The 17,828-nt window shown below is 36.8% G+C and overlaps 2 protein-coding genes across 5 annotated transcripts in view; one reads left to right on the forward strand and one right to left on the reverse strand.

Annotated features, from left to right (window-relative positions):
- Nucleotides 1-2,719: 2,719 nt before the first annotated feature.
- Nucleotides 2,720-8,846, forward strand: ASPA (aspartoacylase). Its single transcript, XM_057371946.1, has 6 exons — nt 2,720-2,946; nt 4,796-4,991; nt 6,133-6,226; nt 6,661-6,768; nt 7,377-7,486; nt 7,970-8,846. Exons 1-6 carry the CDS (start codon nt 2,720-2,722, stop codon nt 8,180-8,182), a joined length of 948 nt encoding a protein of 315 aa, XP_057227929.1. The 3' UTR covers nt 8,183-8,846.
- Nucleotides 8,847-9,205: 359 nt separating this feature from the next.
- TRPV3 (transient receptor potential cation channel subfamily V member 3) overlaps nt 9,206-17,828 on the reverse strand; it is a 21,739-nt gene continuing 13,116 nt past the window's right edge. The window contains exons 11-19 of one of the 4 annotated variants that reach the window (XM_057371945.1): nt 16,078-16,236; nt 15,599-15,700; nt 14,911-14,984; nt 14,149-14,314; nt 13,599-13,665; nt 12,996-13,267; nt 12,443-12,555; nt 11,764-11,834; nt 9,920-10,034 (exon numbers count right to left, since the gene is read on the reverse strand). In XM_057371945.1, the coding sequence (XP_057227928.1) occupies nt 9,985-10,034; nt 11,764-11,834; nt 12,443-12,555; nt 12,996-13,267; nt 13,599-13,665; nt 14,149-14,314; nt 14,911-14,984; nt 15,599-15,700; nt 16,078-16,236 (1,074 nt within the window). In that variant the 3' untranslated portion in view covers nt 9,920-9,984. Of the gene's footprint in view, nt 11,314-11,763; nt 11,835-12,442; nt 12,556-12,995; nt 13,268-13,598; nt 13,666-14,148; nt 14,315-14,910; nt 14,985-15,598; nt 15,701-16,077; nt 16,237-17,828 lie in introns of all 4 variants that reach the window. The other 3 variants (XM_057371943.1, XM_057371941.1, XM_057371942.1) reach the window with 3 other exon arrangements.

Here is a 17,828-nt window from a genome sequence, read left to right on the forward strand (position 1 = left end):
GGAGGCTCAGCCCTGAGGGACGGGCGAAGGGTCAGCCCTGAGGGACCTGGCGGAGGGTCAGCCCTGAGGGACGGCGGAGGGTCAGGCCTGAGGCGAAGCCCGCCAAAAATAACGGCCACTCGGCCGCGCGCTCGCGCCTCAGGCGATGCGGAAATGGCGGGAAGGCGCTGCCCCGTTCTCACCCTCTGAGGGGGCGCCGTGCGCGGCCGGGGCCGGCTGGGATTCGCAAGAACCCTTTAATCACCTCCTCTGTGAAATTTCATTAATTATCCCACCCCCGAGGAGCTGGTATACTGTCATCCTTACAGAACCTGGGACAGAAGCTGGATTCCCACGAGCGTGTGGACACAAACGTGGCTGTAAATGAAACTAACCTCATTCTTCACTACTTGTCTCTTCAGCCACTATTGCGGTTTTTATACCTGGTTGGTTTCAACCGTGTAGTTCTGACTGGTTCCTGTTTAAAATCTGAGTGCTTGGTACAATTAGATCCTGTCCTGTTTGGTAATCCTTTTCCTTCAGCCTTGGAATGCTCTGGTGAGCCATATATACTTCTTGTGTGTGTACATCTCTCTCTCTATATATATGTGTATCCCTTTCTCTATATATATCTATATTCTCAAGACTTTTAGTATCTAAGCTTTATTTCACTTACATTTTAATACTGCATACGTTTTCCAGCTCACAACACACATTCCAAGCTTTCAGAAGCTCCCCCAAATATCTGTAATGCAGCACAGTAAACCAATCTGAATTCTTACTAAACTAAATATCCCACATCCTTTTTAACAGTGTGAGTATTGGCACGGGAATAAGGGATGGTTCCCAGTGTTTAACCCTGAAGAGTGAAAACCTTCCCTGAGAATTTCCATTCATCCCCAAATTGGCAGGTCCCGGGAGAGCAGGAGTTAAAAGTGTTTGGATGAGAACTGCTCTAAGTCGATAAAAGAAGCTTCCATGGATTTAGTTCCTAAACTCATGTTTGGAAATTCACTGTCTCTGTCCTAAAAAACGCTCTCCTTAGGAGACAAACTTCTTGCATGTTAAGTGAGGCAAGTGCACAGGCGATCTCTGTGTTTCATTCAGCGTTCTGGAAGGAATTACAACCATTACAGTGCCAACAGCTATAAAAGATAAACTATRTATTCCAGCCCTGCATGTTTGCTCTTTACTCTTCAACTGCTGCYGTGTTTAAATTCAGCAAACCCAGATTCAGAGTGTGAGTTGTGTTTTGGGGAAGTTGTGTCACTCATAATTCTGGCACCACCRCTGAAGAGACAGGGTCAAAGGACAGCACAGACTGTCCTGTGCTGTGAAATGCAACTTTACTGCTTTGTTTAATAAATTACTCACTCTGATTAAATATCTGACAGCTCCTAAGTACAGAGTAATACAGTTGAGTGTTTAAGTAAACAGCCTCTTTGTATTAACTCACTGTAGGGTTCAGCAAATCTGGAAATATAAACCGAAACAGAGTGTGCAACTTTTGTAGAAATTATATTCCTGGCAGAACTTGACTACAGTCAGTCAGTCTGGGTTGTAAAGCCTCTCCCAGGCACTGGCCAAATACTCTCAGTCACTGGAGTATAATCYTAATAAAAAGGAATTGTTCAATAAACATTCTTTATTCTCTTGCAATCTAATATTTGTTATGTTTATATCATGTGTCGGATACCGATTTCAAATACTTCTGTCGTTTACAGCAATAAAACTTGCTTTTCTGTTAATAAGACCTTTTATTCCAAATGTTTTGATTCTCAGGATGGAAATTACAGTTGCTCTTTGGCTTAAGCTTCAGAAGCCTTTCTGAACGCTTTTGGAAATGGAAGAAAAGTTGCTGACTGAAGTTTTTTGGGGAGAGAACAGAACTATTGTCCCGTCGTGGTCTTGATCTGTTTCCTTTTTAATAAGACACTGCAGAAGTTTTAGGGCTGTCCCTGGCAAAGTTGTTTCAATGTGTTAGAGGTCTGCGTTAGCAGATCCMGAGATAGAGCTGGAGCCAGAACTCTGGGTAAGTCAGTGGTGGATAAATTGCACTGTAATTTCAGCTCATGTTCCTTCTAATCACTGTTCTTCGGGTTTCTAAAACAAAAAAGGTCGTACAAGCCACGACGTGCTTTGAGGAACTCAGCTGTTCTTGGCTTTTTTTGGATGAAAATACTTGATGTTTCAGCATTGTGTGCTGGACTAGAGCCAAGATGATTCTTATTTTGCTGGTTTTGCTCACTTTAAATCATTCTGCGCTTATATAATGTAATACTTATGTAACTTCAAACATACATGAGAATACCTGTTACACCTAGTTTGCAGTGCAAAAATGCCAGAGATGTTTAAGTGCAAAAAAAAAAAAAAAAAGTCTTTTATACTGTTCATTAGTAGAGTCTTTACCTACATCTCATGTATTATAAAGACTGACCAGAGTTAACTTTTGGACTGTGYAACCGTGCCATTAACAGCCTTGGAGATGTTGCTAAATACGGAAACTGAAGGGGAGGCTCCTTGGGGAGGGAGGTGGGTCAGGTTGGAAAATCCCGCCTCAAAACGAGAGTCCAGAACTGTTGGGAGAAATTCATTCACTTTCTTTTGCGTCTGACCTAACCAAAGAAAGTATCTCCTACTGGAAAGAATTTTTAATTTTTTTTTTTTCTCAGAGACAGAAGTTTTCCTTGAGCATTATTCTGTGTTTTACCCTCAGCAATTGCCGGAGCTGCTGCAGATCATGAGTTCCCCGTGTGCTCCGGTGAGACGGGTCGGGCTCTTCGGGGGCACCCACGGCAATGAATTATCGGGGGTGCTCCTGGTCAGGCACTGGCAGCAGGACGGGGCTGAGATCCGCAGAGCCGGAGTGGAAGTGAAACCCTTCCTCACCAACCCCAGAGCTGTGGAGAGGTGCACCAGGTACATTGACTGTGATCTCAACCGGGTTTTTGACCCCGAGAACCTTGGGTAAGAGCAGTTGTGCTTTCTGTCGTTTTACTTTTCTCCTTTTTAAAACTTAATCCTTCCCAGATTAAAATGCTCAACACAAGTTCCACYACTACTTTAACAGCGCAGTCACATAACTGAAATTACTGACCTTTAACCCAAAAAAAGAACAAATTGCATGAGTGTTAACAGATTCATTTCTGTTGCTGGAGTAGAATGAGTCTCAKACCAGCACATTATCTTAAGCAGCATTTTAAATTAGTATTAGAKGAGCTGCATTTGTATGAATTGAAGTATCACTGTTCTGAGTTAGAGAATCGTTATTTCTTATGTCTTGTGCAATTCAATTTTGGAGCTCTTCTGAATGCAATTAGATTAACAAGAAATAGCAGATAAAAGCAATTTAAACATGGACATCGGAGTATCTGAAAGAATGGCACAGAAATCAGGCAAGGGTGTTTAATTCCAGTTACGTACAGTAAAAGGTGAAAACCTGAAATTAGAAAAACTTGAAGTTAGAAATAGTCTATTCTAAGACAAAAGGATAGCCAAAAACCTCTATATTTAACTGACTCATTATTTTAAAAGAAATACTATCAGTAATTACTGTAAAATAGTAACTGATTTTATATTTTTAGTAGGATTTGATGTTTCTGTGCTTTTGAGATGTCTRTTCCAGAGGTGTACTTTGCTATATAAACATTGTTGGTTGAATTACTAACTAGGTAATTCTGTTTCAGAAAAGTTTTAATAGTAAAGGGGAATCTCACAGAAAGAAATACAAATACTTATTGTATGTATTTTGCAGGCACAGTTATTCTTACCCTGAAGATCTTTCCATCTKGCTTTCATCTTAGATTTTTCTTGTTATTATAGCTAAGATAAACAGGTGTTAACACATAAGCATTGATGCCATTCTTTTAATTGCTTACTTTGGAAAAACATACAAAAAAAAAAGAGTGGAATTGTTTGTTTTCAGCTGCTTTGAACACAGAACACTTGAAAAAACAGTGAATTAAGACACCTGCAGGTTGTCTTCATTTTTGAACTAATACTCATCAGAAAATGATATGAAGTTGCCTGATTTAATTACAGCACTAGTGCATGTTTGGAGTACCTTCCCCTAGTCCCTTAAGTATAGAACCTTCAAGATTACAAATAATTTTACAGATGAAGAGAAAGGAARTCCTGATACTACTGAAAGTAATGGTGGAAGTCCCATTGGTTTCAATAAAAAAAGAATTAACAGTCATATGTGAGGAAACACTGAAYTTCAAAGGGAGAACTAGAGAATACAAAGGTGGATTATGTGATGTACAGAGTCACCTGAAATCACAAGTGTTAAAACTTTGGRGGAACAGATTTGAAGTAACAAAATGTTCACTGAGCTTTGAGAATCAGAAGGCTCAAAGGAATAAACTGTAGAAGTCTGATCAGATTATRAGAAGACAAGATGACAAAAAATCTTGAGGGTGATGTCCAAGTCAAAACATCATGGACTGATGTCTGAATATGGTCTCCAGTAGGAGATGCATCCAGTCTTGGAAGTGCTCTATGTTGCTGATAAATTTTTAGTTTTATACATAGGGGGAAATTTTGGAGTGTAAGGAGAAATAAATAATTTCCTGCCAAATTTTGATTGAATAATTCTARTACCCTTCTGCACAAGACAAATAATAATAAGACAATTATAAGACAATCACACTTGCTTTCTTCAACAAATTCAGCTGATTTTAAGTTTGGTAATTAAACAGGTGATTTCAACTCCAGTCAATCTGGAATTAAAATAAAAAGAAAAGGATAATACATATTTTGTTGACTGTAAAGCCATGGAATGAGCTTACTAATTTCTTTGTGCTGATATTAACAGCAGGCCAGTGGTGGAAGATATTCCATATGAAGTGAGAAGGGCTCAGGAAATCAATCATATATTTGGTCCCAAAGGTAGTGATGATGCCTATGACCTTATTTTTGACCTTCACAACACCACTTCTAACATGGGTGGTACCATTATTCTTGAAAACTCCAGGGATGACTTTACAATTCAAATGGTTCATTATATCAAGGTAAAACTAATTTAAATGAACTATTAAAATAGATCATTAGTTGCAATGTTGTATTACTATATATTATTTTGTAATTTCTTTAAATATACTACTTTTTCTTCTGAAAGACTGTTTAAAATATTTCATTACTCATAGGATGAATTTTTTTAATCAGAGGCAATTATTAATTTGATTATATCAGGTAATTCAGATTTTATACTCATCATATCTTTATGTATTAAGATGAGCATTATTAAGACTGATGGGCAAAGAGGAATACTTAGAATAACATCTATGAAAATTAATACAGTTTAATCTGCTTTCACACTGATATGTCAGGAACTTGGATAAATTTGGGTCACACATGTTAAATAGTTAAACATTAATTTCATTAAATAAAGACATGTAAAAAATAATGGAAGTAGGTAATGAAAAATGTTCCCTTATCAGTGATGTGCCTTTAGAAGATGTTTGATTTTGCTGTTCCTGAAGCTGATAAATTTTGGTAGAGTGAGGTTTGCAGAAGTGCTGGTTTAGGCAAAATTTGGTTGAATTCTGGTGACCTAGACAATGACTAATGGAATCCAGGTTAGAACAATGGTGTAGAATTTTAATTAATTTTTTTTCCTTAGAAACAAGGTCTTTTTTTATTTTCTTTTTAATTGTTATTACATGTATTCTTTTTTAATGCTTATAAAAATATTTGAAGATCTAGAAAGCTTATGATTAATGGGCTGTCATCAAGAAACCTAAAAATTAGCAAAAATGCTAATGAAGATTATTTAAATAAGGCTTAATTCACAATCTGTGTCCCTGTAAGAGAATTGGAGTCTAACCCCAAATAAAATAGTTGAAATCTGCTTTATGRTATTTCAATTCTCAGTTTTGGAACCGTGCTGAGGAGATTTTTCTCTGCTGGCAGTTCAAGACAGAACTGTGCTCAGTTCTGGTTCAGTGGAGCTGCCTGGCATCAGTTAATGGAACAGACACCAACAAACACAGCTTTGTGCATTTTCTAAAGATGTCCTACTTCCTTGAGGGCCCTGAAATAAAGGCAACATATTGAAGACATTGTGTAAATCACTTCTGCATCARTAATCTTTTGTGGCACAACATTTTAAACCATTTGCATAACAAAGRCGTTTTTAAACCATCTCCACAGAACGCTTTGGCTCCAGAACCTTGTCCTGTTCTGCTGATTGAACATCCCAGCCTGAAATATGCAACAACTCGATCTGTGGCAAAACATCCTGTTGGTAAATATGAAACCTAAAGACTCTTTAAGCCCACCATAAAGGATTTTGAAATATGGCTGTTCAGTTCACTGCCTTGTGTAGGGTGCTCTGATCACCAGGAGCTGTTTGTGTGACAATATATTTACCAAATTGAATGTATGTGATTATCCATTCTTCTAAAGAGTTCTGATTTACAGAATCAGAGTTCTGGCTTACAAAACACAGRAACAAGATGGAAATTCTTAAACTCAACACACTATTTGCAGAAAATATTTGTAACATGTGAGAAGGACTTGCTTGCCTTAAAAAAATACATAATTCTGTGCCTTACAATCCCTCTTAAACATTATATACCGACCTATCAGACATTTATTTCTGCTGTGCAGTGTAATCTTGTGATGTATGATGGTGACATTAATTAAGTGGCATTAATAATCTCCCTCATCTGCCAACAGGTGTCGAGGTGGGGCCCCAGCCACAAGGTGTTGCTAGAGCTGATGTTTTGGACAAAATGAGGAAGATTGTCAAACATGGCCTTGATTTCATACAACTTTTTAATGAAGGTAATGAGAGATTACAGCCTCCTGGGTCATGGCAGTGGACTATTGCAGGAGAATATTTAAAAAAAAATAGGTTGGGCTAGAATATTTCACAGTTAAACAGGTAAAAGGTGGAGGGAGAATTGTTCTCTAAAACTAGTCAGACCTGTGCACGATCCAAAATATATTCTGACAAAATAGGTGTTTAAAATTCTTTCAGAGTGTATTTTGTCAGTGGGTTTGTTGGTTTTTGTTTTTTTTTTGTTTGTTTGTTTGTTTTTTTAATAGAAGGAAAATAATACAGTTCTGTATGTCAGAATTTCCATTATTGTGCTGAAATAGTAAACATTAAATACCACTGATACACTSCTGTGCTGTGCAAACAGACCTTTCATTGATTTCTTCATCTACAAGATGATAGGGATTTTTTTAAGTGAAAAAGTCACAATTTCAGTAGCAAATTTAGTCCTGGACTTCCTATRCCCAAATAAATGACTGGACCATCTTTCTGCAGCCTGGTTTTGAGGGGACAACCTGATGATTTGAGCTATTCTATAGAGAATAAATAATGCAATGTTCTTTTTAACAGGCAGTTTTTCATCTTGACATTAAATTACATTTATTTTTTCTAGGAAAGGAATTTCCACCATGTACCATCGAGGTTTTTAAAATAATGGAGAAAGTAGATTATCCCAGGAATAAGAATGGTGAAATTATTGCTATAATTCATCCTAAACTACAGGTAAATTCTAGAATTGTTACCATTTGTGGCRTTCCCTGCTTATTCCTATGTTGCTTCTGCTACATTGTATATTTTAGTAATAAATATTTAAAATGCTAATATTGCCAATGGGTTTTATTGAATGCTTTAGACGTCCCCTAGGGTCAAGTTCTCTCACTAAGGTCATACAGACATTATTTCAGGAACTGTCTTGGGAATCRCTGAATCTAAAATCACTAAAAGACAATAAGATAGCTTATATTTTTTAATATAAATCTAATTTTAAATTCTAAAATGGGTGTAGTTCACTTTACCACTGAATTCTCTACAAGCCTGAAAACGAAGGCCAGACACCCAATATTATGTATTAAGATCAAAAGGAATTATTTTGAAAGCTTTTGCCATAAACTGCTGAAATTAGCATAGTTAGCATTAACTCAGGAATCACATARAATACACAAAAACTTGAAAGTAAATATATTCTATTTATTTTCTTTCCTTAAGGATCAAGACTGGCAGCCCCTGAAGAATGGTGATCCTCTATTTTTGACTCTTGATGGAGAAGTAATTCCATATCAGGGTAACTGTACAGTCTACCCAACATTCATTAATGAAGCTGCATATTATGAAAAGAAACAAGCTTTTGTAAAAACAGAGAAAATTAAACTCACTGCAAAACACCTCAGGTCRTCAGTCTCAGACCAGAGCTCTTCTTAGGAGCTTATTACAGATTTTTCATGCAAAAAAATGGGTTTCTTTGTGAAGTCCAGGGTCATTCAGTAGTAATTCATGGGATAAATAAATGCAGAATCTAATTTTAAATTGTAATTTAATTAACCTTGCTGAGCACTTTGAGACCTATTGTCATAATGCTGATTATGACTCCTGTTTATTGTTCTAATAGACTCCTATAGATGYAAAGAATTTATAAATATTTTTGTGAAGTTTTTATGAAGCAGCTCATCCTCAGTACTACATTATATATAAAAATTACGCTTTTTCTACTTCATAACCCCAAACCTCAGTAACCAACACTTTTTACGGGGGTTGATTCTTGAAATTAATTCCTCAGGTAAACACAGAAAACGTGAGACAAAGAAAGAACTGGGCAGATAGAAACAGAGCAAGGGTATGTATAGAAAATTATATTATCTGCATATGTGACTGAAAGTGGAACCCTTGGGGGTTGTTTTGCTTTTCTTTTTATTCTTACAAAAATAAACCAAGCTAAAAGCAAGATCTCAGAGAAATATACTCTAAAAGGCTTTACATTCCACTTTAGTGTATTTCACAATTAATTCAAGCTRTTTCTGATTTAAGGCAAGATTTAGGCAATTACTCTGGTTTTGGTGCAGAACAGTGCACAAACCATACCTGAGTATTTCAGAATGGAAATTAGGAAGAATTCTATATGGGGAGACTTCTCAGAATCCAGAGACTTGTTGTGYATTTGTAGAGACAAAGTCTGTCATAATATCTTAAAAGGAGAAGAAAATGAGGGTTTAATTAATTTTCTAAAATTGTTTTTAACATATTTGACAATTTGGTGATAAATTTTGACAATTTGGTGATCAAAAACTTTGCATAAGGATACATTAATTATTTAACTGAAAAATTAATTGTCCAAATAACTCCCATGTTACACCTTTGAAGAGTGATGTCATCCTTGTTCTCTACTAAAATTATTTTTTCCTTTCCTTTGTGTAACTTCTATGGCAATAAATTTTTTTTAAAAAACACAAGACAGAATGTTTATTGAATTACAAGTTTTATTTCCTTAATTTAAATAAACATAGTATAAAAAAAGCACCGAATTACCTGCTCCAACCATTATTCAGAGCATCCTTGGTAAGAGCCTGGACACAAGAGATATGTGATGGGGCCACACAAGGATGGTATTCCCTCAGTAAGAGCTTTTAGGAAAAAAAATCGGGAACAAGCTGGGCTTATCCACACAGTTTTGTATCTGGACAGTGGCACAGCATATTTTTTAGGGTTTTTTGTGCCTTCCCTGTTTCACATCCCAGTGTGGCCTCGGCACAGTGCAGAGGTCTTGCTGTGTTTCCAGTGACCACAGCACCGTGGCTCAGTCTGGCTCCTGAGTGTGTGTGAAGAGGTATTTTCCCATTTCGTACAAAAACTGGCACTGAAATAATCCAGACAGACATGTGCAGTCCTAAGGCAAAGTCCTTCCTTGGCAGTTGTGGTGCAAAATTAACCAGCAAARGTCAAAGATTCCAAGACCGCAGGAATTTTTCTTCTCATCCTCACATTTACTGAGAAAGCCCAACAACGYTCAGGTGTTACAGGCTGTGGGTACACAAATGTCCTTCCCCTCGAATTCCCTGTAAGAACACAGCTGAAATGTCTTTTGGATCCCATCCATCCAGGCCGTGGAAACTCAGGAATGGTTGGAAGCTCAAGATTCAGCGACTGTAGGAGGCTGGTTGGGCAGCAGGACCCACSTTCAACCATCCCTGTAAATATCTTTGCTTTATCCTTCCCACTGGAGTGTTCCCTCACGYTCTCTTCTGTCTTAAGAAAGTCTTTTGGACCATTTTGCCCACAGCTGCAAAATCCAATGCAATTCTTATTATCATTCAAACGCAGAAYTGAATTCCCCTGAGTCTTACCTAAAATTAGCACCTTTAAAACAGGCACCACGTGAACTGATCTGATGAAAAGCCATGACACTGGAGACACATGAYGTGTTAATTGAAATTTAAAAGCACACAGAACAAATGTTTATATATACACATCAAATAGAAAACTAAAAATATCATTCATAGTACCAGGTCATCACAGGTTGTGAAATAAGAGCTACAGAAATGCATAACAGAGTCCTCTGAATAAAAAATAAAGTCTGGRATTGCATTGCATTGAACTTAGTTYGTTTATCTTGGGAAGAAATACTGACATCTTGTTTTCCTGAAGTGGCTGGATGCAAAAATTAATTCAGAAGAACTTCCAGTGTGGTAACCTTTTATGTGGCAAGATGCAACAGCATGGAAAAGCCAAGGAAGAAAAGTAAAAGGATGTTGTGACTGGAGAAAACTCAGAAATATCCTCCATCAGGAATTATATTTCTGCCCTGTTGTTTTCTGGGGAGGCATGGACACACAGTAATAAATAAACAAACTCCACATTACACCCTGGGGGATGCACAGAGGAAAAGGGATCAGGCAAAACTACTGGGACCTGAAGAAGCTTTTTCCAATTTGTGGGACCAAGCCTCCAATAACACTGACAGTCAATGCAAAAGCTGCAAATGCACCCAGAACATTGTTATTTCAAAATACCATACTTCATTTAGTCGTCTTCAGAACTGAAATGCTTTGCTTTTCTCCATGACAAGAACTTAGGATTTTTTTTTAGTGTACAAAATGAGTTTCTCATGAGTTAGAGATTCCAAAAACCAGCAGATTGGGCTCACGATGACCTTAATTTTCCACAAAAGGAAGAAATATCTCACATTTGACCTTTCTTTATCCACTTAAACATCTCGAGCCAAGTTTGAGGAGCATCAGGCAAACTTGGACAGCAACAGTTTRAGAGGCTCAGAACTGAACCAGTGGAATAATCCCATTTATTGCAGCTCAGYTGCTCTGATTAAATGGGTTGAAGCCATCAGCCCATGTCACTGAAAGTTTGTGTTCCAGCTGGTTACAGCTGTCCAAAACAACCACAAAGCTTTCAGCATCCACTGCTGATGCTTTTCACCTTCAGAACAGCCACGTGGCAAGCACAGCACAACTAAACAGAAGTTTCAGGCAAATCATCCATTTCTTCAAACGTATTCAGGGTGTTTTTGCTATTAGTTCTTGAATTATCTTGAATTTTGCTTGGATCTGCAAAAAAATGCATTGTAAACAAAACAGGATATGGTAGAAACTGTTTAGCAAGATCAGAGTTTTTCACCTTTTTTTTTTTGGTTAAAACATGTATTTATTTAAACAGCAAGCTGTCAGTTTACTACCATATCTTCTACAGAAATTTTTCACCCCAGAGGGAGCTCATTTCTCCAGGACACTTCTGCCCTGGCAGTAGATGGATGTCTTGGGTTTCGTGGCCAACATTTATATTTATCCAATCTATACATTACAAAACTTATTTGTAGCCAGCCCTCTCTCCAAGCCTTTAAAAGTAATTTTACACCACTGCCATATTAACTATTAGTTTCTCTAGGAATAATGTGTGTTTTAATGTAATAGTTTATCTTTTAAAGTTATAAAACTATATCAAAGCACTGCTAAGAAGAGAATATTCTACAAATATGGTGTCATAAATTTCCACAGTACCTGTTGGCCCTGGATCTTCATTAATAAATGAAACATGKGTTTTCCACTCGGTCCATTTCACTTCATTAATCCTGTTTGCATTGTATATAAATTGTGTTATCATTATGCATTATTCCCCGACCACATCATTGCATTTTCCTTTTTTTCCCTTTATTCCTTCCTGGGTTTGTCACACTTTACCACCTGCTTTGCTGGRACTGAAATGCTGAATGTCTTTTGCAGTGTTATGCACTATATGAAGGTGAGAATAATTCTAAGACCACTTCATAATTTCACACATTGTTAGTACAGTCTTGAAATATTTAAGTACTTTTCATTGAACAGCACTGTTCTTTAATATGGTAATCATCAATTACCAATTAGTTTAACTATGATTGCTTTTAAGTTGACATTCAAAGGAGATTATGATAAAGTGACATTTACTGCAAGCAGATTTGCTGCCTTTGCAGTAAAAACATATGAGGATGAAAATCTGCTTTCTTACCAAAAAACTGTCTACATAAAAATGWATATAATTTTCCCTTTTKRTACAWTTGGTCACAACTSAWTTTTTTTTAATAYACCTAGCATAATTTGTAGAGATAAYAGAAATATTTTAAAGAGGGTTTTGAGGAGAAATAACCTTGAAGCAGCATACAGAGACCAGAATTGATAGCCCATGATTCTAGTTTTGCGTTACCTTAAACACACCCTTGTGTCATTTTCAGCCACTTTACACCGTTCTCCCAGCTGGAATTTTTTCCTCAGACACTTTGGCAAGAATTTTTCAAATTCCAAGATAGTTCTGGCTCTCTATTAACAGTAAAAAGTAAGATAAGCATGGTTAGTCCTGGTCTGATTTCACAGCATGCACATGAATTATAACATTTCAAGCCTCTACCCAGAGCCAACACCAACAACAGCAAATAACACAGCATAGACTATTTGTGCAAATGTGGGATTCACAGATTCCTGGAAAAATAGCAGAACACACCATCCTGGTGACAAATCCAGGGGAATTAAAGTCAAAAAGGTGTGTGACAGTGCATGGGTTAGAAATCCAAGCCAAGATATCACCTTTAGAATAATTGTTAATTCCAAAGTTACTACAGTTCTCTAATACTGGAATTATTAATGTCTGCTGTTTGCACACAAACACAAATGGGGATTATTGTTAACACCCAACCTGTTCTTTCAGCAGGAGGATTTTATCCCAAGCCCCTGTTCTCCATCAGGCAAACTCCCAAACAAACCTGGAGTTTCCAGATGTGCTCGCTCTCCTTAGAAATATCTTCCACCGTTTCTCCCATTAAYGCAATCAGCATGTTCAGGAGAAGAACAAAAGTCAGCACAACGAAAGTGATGAGGAGCAGGAGAAACAGCACAGGGTACTTGGAGTTCTGCTGGATCTCCAGGTCACCCAGTCCTAGGGTGAGCTTAAAAAGATCCATCAGCACAGGTCCCAGGCTGCTGTTGGAATGGCATTCTCCACCCTCCTGGCACGTCTCAATCAGAGCAGCGAGAGCTGAGAAGAAAGCACAAGGAAATTCCAGTCACAATCATAATTTAGGAACACAGGGCATCTCATCCTAAAGAATTCAAAGTGCCTAAAAGAGACAGAGCTGCCCCAGCCACACACAGCAGCCAGAGTTCCAGGAAGCAGAAAGAACCCACATCCAAATGAAATTCCAGGCGATTGAGATCAAGCCAAATGATTCATCTGTTCACATCTAAACTCAGCATCCAGAAGAAACCCCAAACATGAGCTTTCATCATGAAAATAGGGCTCTTATTCGTAATAATGCTGAAATTTTTACTCACACAGAGCATCAGTGCTTTTCTCCAGTAATATTTACCTACGCCAAATCCCAGCARAAAGACGATATAGACAACTAAAAACTTGATCACATCTTGCAGGATGACCTAAAAATGKAATGGAATAATTGACAGAAATTAAAATTCAGAGCCAGTTTAATGCTTATGAATTCTGCAGGGATATAGGTGAGGCACACMGTAAAGCATGAGCTTGCTTTCAGGGAGAAAACTGGTTGAAATTCCCAAAAGTCTGATTTTTAATCTCATGCCTGGTGTGTTCTCTGAGAGTGACTRATTCTGTACAACACACACATTACAAATTAGGATGCAATTAAATTGCAGAACTGCATTAGCTGAAAAAAACCCACAAGCTACTCACATATTTAATGCAATAAAATGTCAATATTTAGAGATAAACAGTTCCTGCTGTTGGAGCTATGCAGTGTGTTCTGCTGAAATAATACATAAAAACTCCAAATAAGATRTTTCAAAATGAACTAAAAACCACAAATAATTACTGAATATTCTTGATTAGGATTGTAAAACACTTGAGCATCATAACAAGGCAGGTAAAACAAAAGAAAAACTTGCCTTTTGAATCATCACACTGTAAATGCCCATGGACTGGAAACCTCTGGTGAAATAGAGCATATTGGCCCAGCCAAGGGCCATTGCCAAAACAAGACACACCAGGTGTTCTTTGTAGGAAAACAAGTACAAAAAGACAGAGAAGATCACAAGCAAAGCTTGTATAAAACTGTTAAAAAACAAACATATATGTAAAAGAGAAATTACTAGCACAAAACCAACAACAGAATGGAAAAATATGAAAACAAGATTGCTTTGCTCTTTAGGCTTAATTTGTAATTTCATGCTGCTTTTTATTCTCCCCATGAAATTACCTTTATAGTTTAATGATAAAACAGGTCAGTGCAAGTGGTATGAATATATTAACATATGAGGATTATATTTATTAAAGCTTAATTTAGGTAAACTGTTCTCCCCAAAACAGCAGCTTTTCCTAACAGAGACATCAAGAATCCTTAATATCATCTCAGAAACCATTTAATTGCAGCTTTAGCTTAACAAATTGATAGAATAATTGCAGATTTTCCATGAACAGGTAGGAAAAATCCACTCCATGCACATCAACCCTGATACTATTACTGACAGTGCAACCAATAGTTTGTGTTACAGAAAAGCTGCAGGTGAGATTACATCCATCACTCCAAAACTGATCATTTAAAGAAAAAAAAGTAAATACTTGCTACAGGAGCACATTCTCTGAGATCATGAGATGGAGCAGGATTTTATATAGAGTATAAAATATATATATTTGCGTGTCAGACTTACAATGCAAAGTGGAACCAGGCATCAGAGAGAATGGACTGCAGGTCTGAGGGCCTGAGCAGGAAAATGGCCACACTCTGTGCAGGCAGATACAGAAAATACAGAAAATACAGAAAATACAGAAAATACAGAAAATACAGAAAATACAGAAAATACAGAAAATACAGGCGTGGTTGGAAGAGAAAACAGGCCTCAAAATCTGTTTTTCAAAATAATTTAAGTGCTGTTCTAAAACAATCCATCTACTGATGTGGTAACTTCCAGAATTAATTTTTTTATAGGGCTGTAAATTCAAAGGTTAAAATTCTATCATCTCTGGCATAATTTAAGTTACTGTTTTAAATTATTTACTGTACATACCAAAATTATATAATGGAGAGCTTTTTTCATTACAAGTTGCAATTCAGTTGTCCTTAAAGCCAATAATTGACAATATTGATATTACACAAATATCAGATCTCTGCACTGAGAATCTGAAAATAAAATACCCTCATATTTGTATCATAGCTGSATTCAAATATATAACCAGGGCTCTTCTGAATAAATGATGAATTGTGCCAAAGACTTACAAATTACACATATCAAAGATATTCCAAATGTATTGCCAATATCATCATCAGCATATTTATAAATTTAGAGAAGTTCTTCACAAATTTAGCTGTATTTTTATTACTAAAAAAAMCGATCTTACCTCTTTTATGGCTAAAAATATTGCTCCTAACATAACCATCACCTGTCCTGACAACTGCAGCCACCCCACCCCACGGGTCAGGGCGAGTGGGTAAGGAGGAGCCTGCAAGAAGARTCCAGAATGAAAATTTCAGTTCCACCCCTGATGGGTAAAAGGCAAAGCAACAAGAAACCCTCACATCTGTAACTCTCTGGATTCCAAATTTCTTCCCTTCCTGTGAGAATTTTCTTTATGAATTTATACAATCAGACCCCTGACAGAAGCATTGGAAATATCAGAAATTTCTTTCTTGAAAGAGAAACAAAACACCCACTCCACACCTTTAGAAATTTAACCATCTTTGTATTCTGTATTTGCTGAAATAATACATAAAAAAATACTGAGATAACCCAACATCAGGCTTTTTTTTTAGCATTTTAAATACAATTCATTGCCTCTTAAATCCATAAAATTTGGTGAGATTTAACTGCTTTACTCACTTCATTTTCATTAGGCCTGTGGTAGGAAACCAATGTTAATGTTACATTGTAGAGGAAATAAAAACAGCACGACATGAAAAACATGTGCCGTGCAAACTTCTTCCATTTCATCCTCAGGAGTGAATTCAGAGGCTCCAAGGTCAGCATTTCGTGACGATTCTGAGGAGATAAAAAAGGAAATTTAAAAAAAAAATTAAATATTTCAACTCGCTGCCTGTGAGGAAACTGAATTTTAGGCATGAATTTTGTGTATTTCGTGCCATTCTATCCCCCTCCTGCTGCCATTCTCAACCTGGTGAATCCTGACTGAGCTAAAACTGCCCTGGAATCTTCTTCTCCTGCTTCCCATTGAAATTTTACGGCAGGATTTGAATTCAGAAAATGTAAAATTCTGCCTTTGAAAAGCAAACACTGCGAAACATCTACCTGGAACACATTTATGCAAGGCAAATTAATGCTTCAAATGTAGGAAAAGACATTCCCAAAGTACCTAACCTGTGTTTCAGGAACTGGATGCATGTTTGCTTATAGCTGGCATTATCTAGAGGTATAAAATTTATCTTGCTCCTGATACAAAAAACATGAGAACCAAAAATTGCTGTTTACTTTAACAAGTAATTCACTGAGTTGTGTAGGCTGACACATCTGACATGGATGTACTGCTAGAAAAAATAAATCTATTTTTTAAAAAGAGGTGACTCACACCAATATTTGTATTATAGACAATGATTTCCAGCAGTAACTCTAACCCTAACCCTAAGTCCTAACCCCCTAACTCTAACCCTAACCCCCTACCTGGAACATATTTATGTTGCTGTGCAAGGAAAATTAATGCTTCAAATGTAGGAAAAGACACTCCCAAAATATCTAATTTGTGTTTCAGGAGCTGAATGCATATTTGCTTACAGCTGACATTATCCAGATTGTAATTACAAAATTTATTTTGCTTCTGATACAAAAAACATGAGAACCAAAAATTACTGTTTACTTTTACAAGTAGTGCAGTGAGTTGTATGGGCTGACACATCTGAAACAGGTGTACAGCTAGAAGAAATAAATCTATTTTTTAAAAACAAGTGACTTACACCAATATTTGTATTATAGACAATGATTTCCAGCACTAACCCTAACCCTAACCCCCTACCTGGAACATCTTTATATTGCCATGCAAGGCAAATTAATGCCTAATTTTATTCAGGAAAAGACACCCCCAAAATACCCAACCTGTGTTTCAGGAGCTGAATGCATATTTGCTTACAGCTGACATTATCCAGATTGTAATTACAAAATTAATCTTGCTCCTGATACAAAAAACATGAGAACCAAAAATTGCTGTTTACTTTTACAAGTAGTGCAGTGAGTTGTGTAGGCTGACACATCTGACATGGGTGTACTGCTAGAAAATATAAATCTATTTTTTTAAAAACAGGTGACTTACACCAATATTTGTATTATAGACAATGATTTCCAGCAGTAACCCTAACCCTAATCCTAATCCTAACCCTAACCCCCTACCTGGAACATTTTTATATTGCCATGCAAGGCAAATTAATGCCTAATTTTATTTAGGAAAAAACACTCCCAAAATACCCAACCTGTGTTTCAGGAGCTGAATGCATATTTGCTTACAGCTGGCATTATCCAGATTGTAATTATAAAATTTATCTTGCTCCTGATACAAAAAACATGAGAACCAAAAATTACTGTTTACTTTTACAAGTAGTGCAGTGAGTTGTATGGGCTGACACATC

This window comes from Malurus melanocephalus, unplaced genomic scaffold, assembly GCF_030028575.1.
Source record: "Malurus melanocephalus ecotype Western Australia unplaced genomic scaffold, MMel_1.1 scaffold_162, whole genome shotgun sequence".
Taxonomy (NCBI): domain Eukaryota; kingdom Metazoa; phylum Chordata; class Aves; order Passeriformes; family Maluridae; genus Malurus; species Malurus melanocephalus.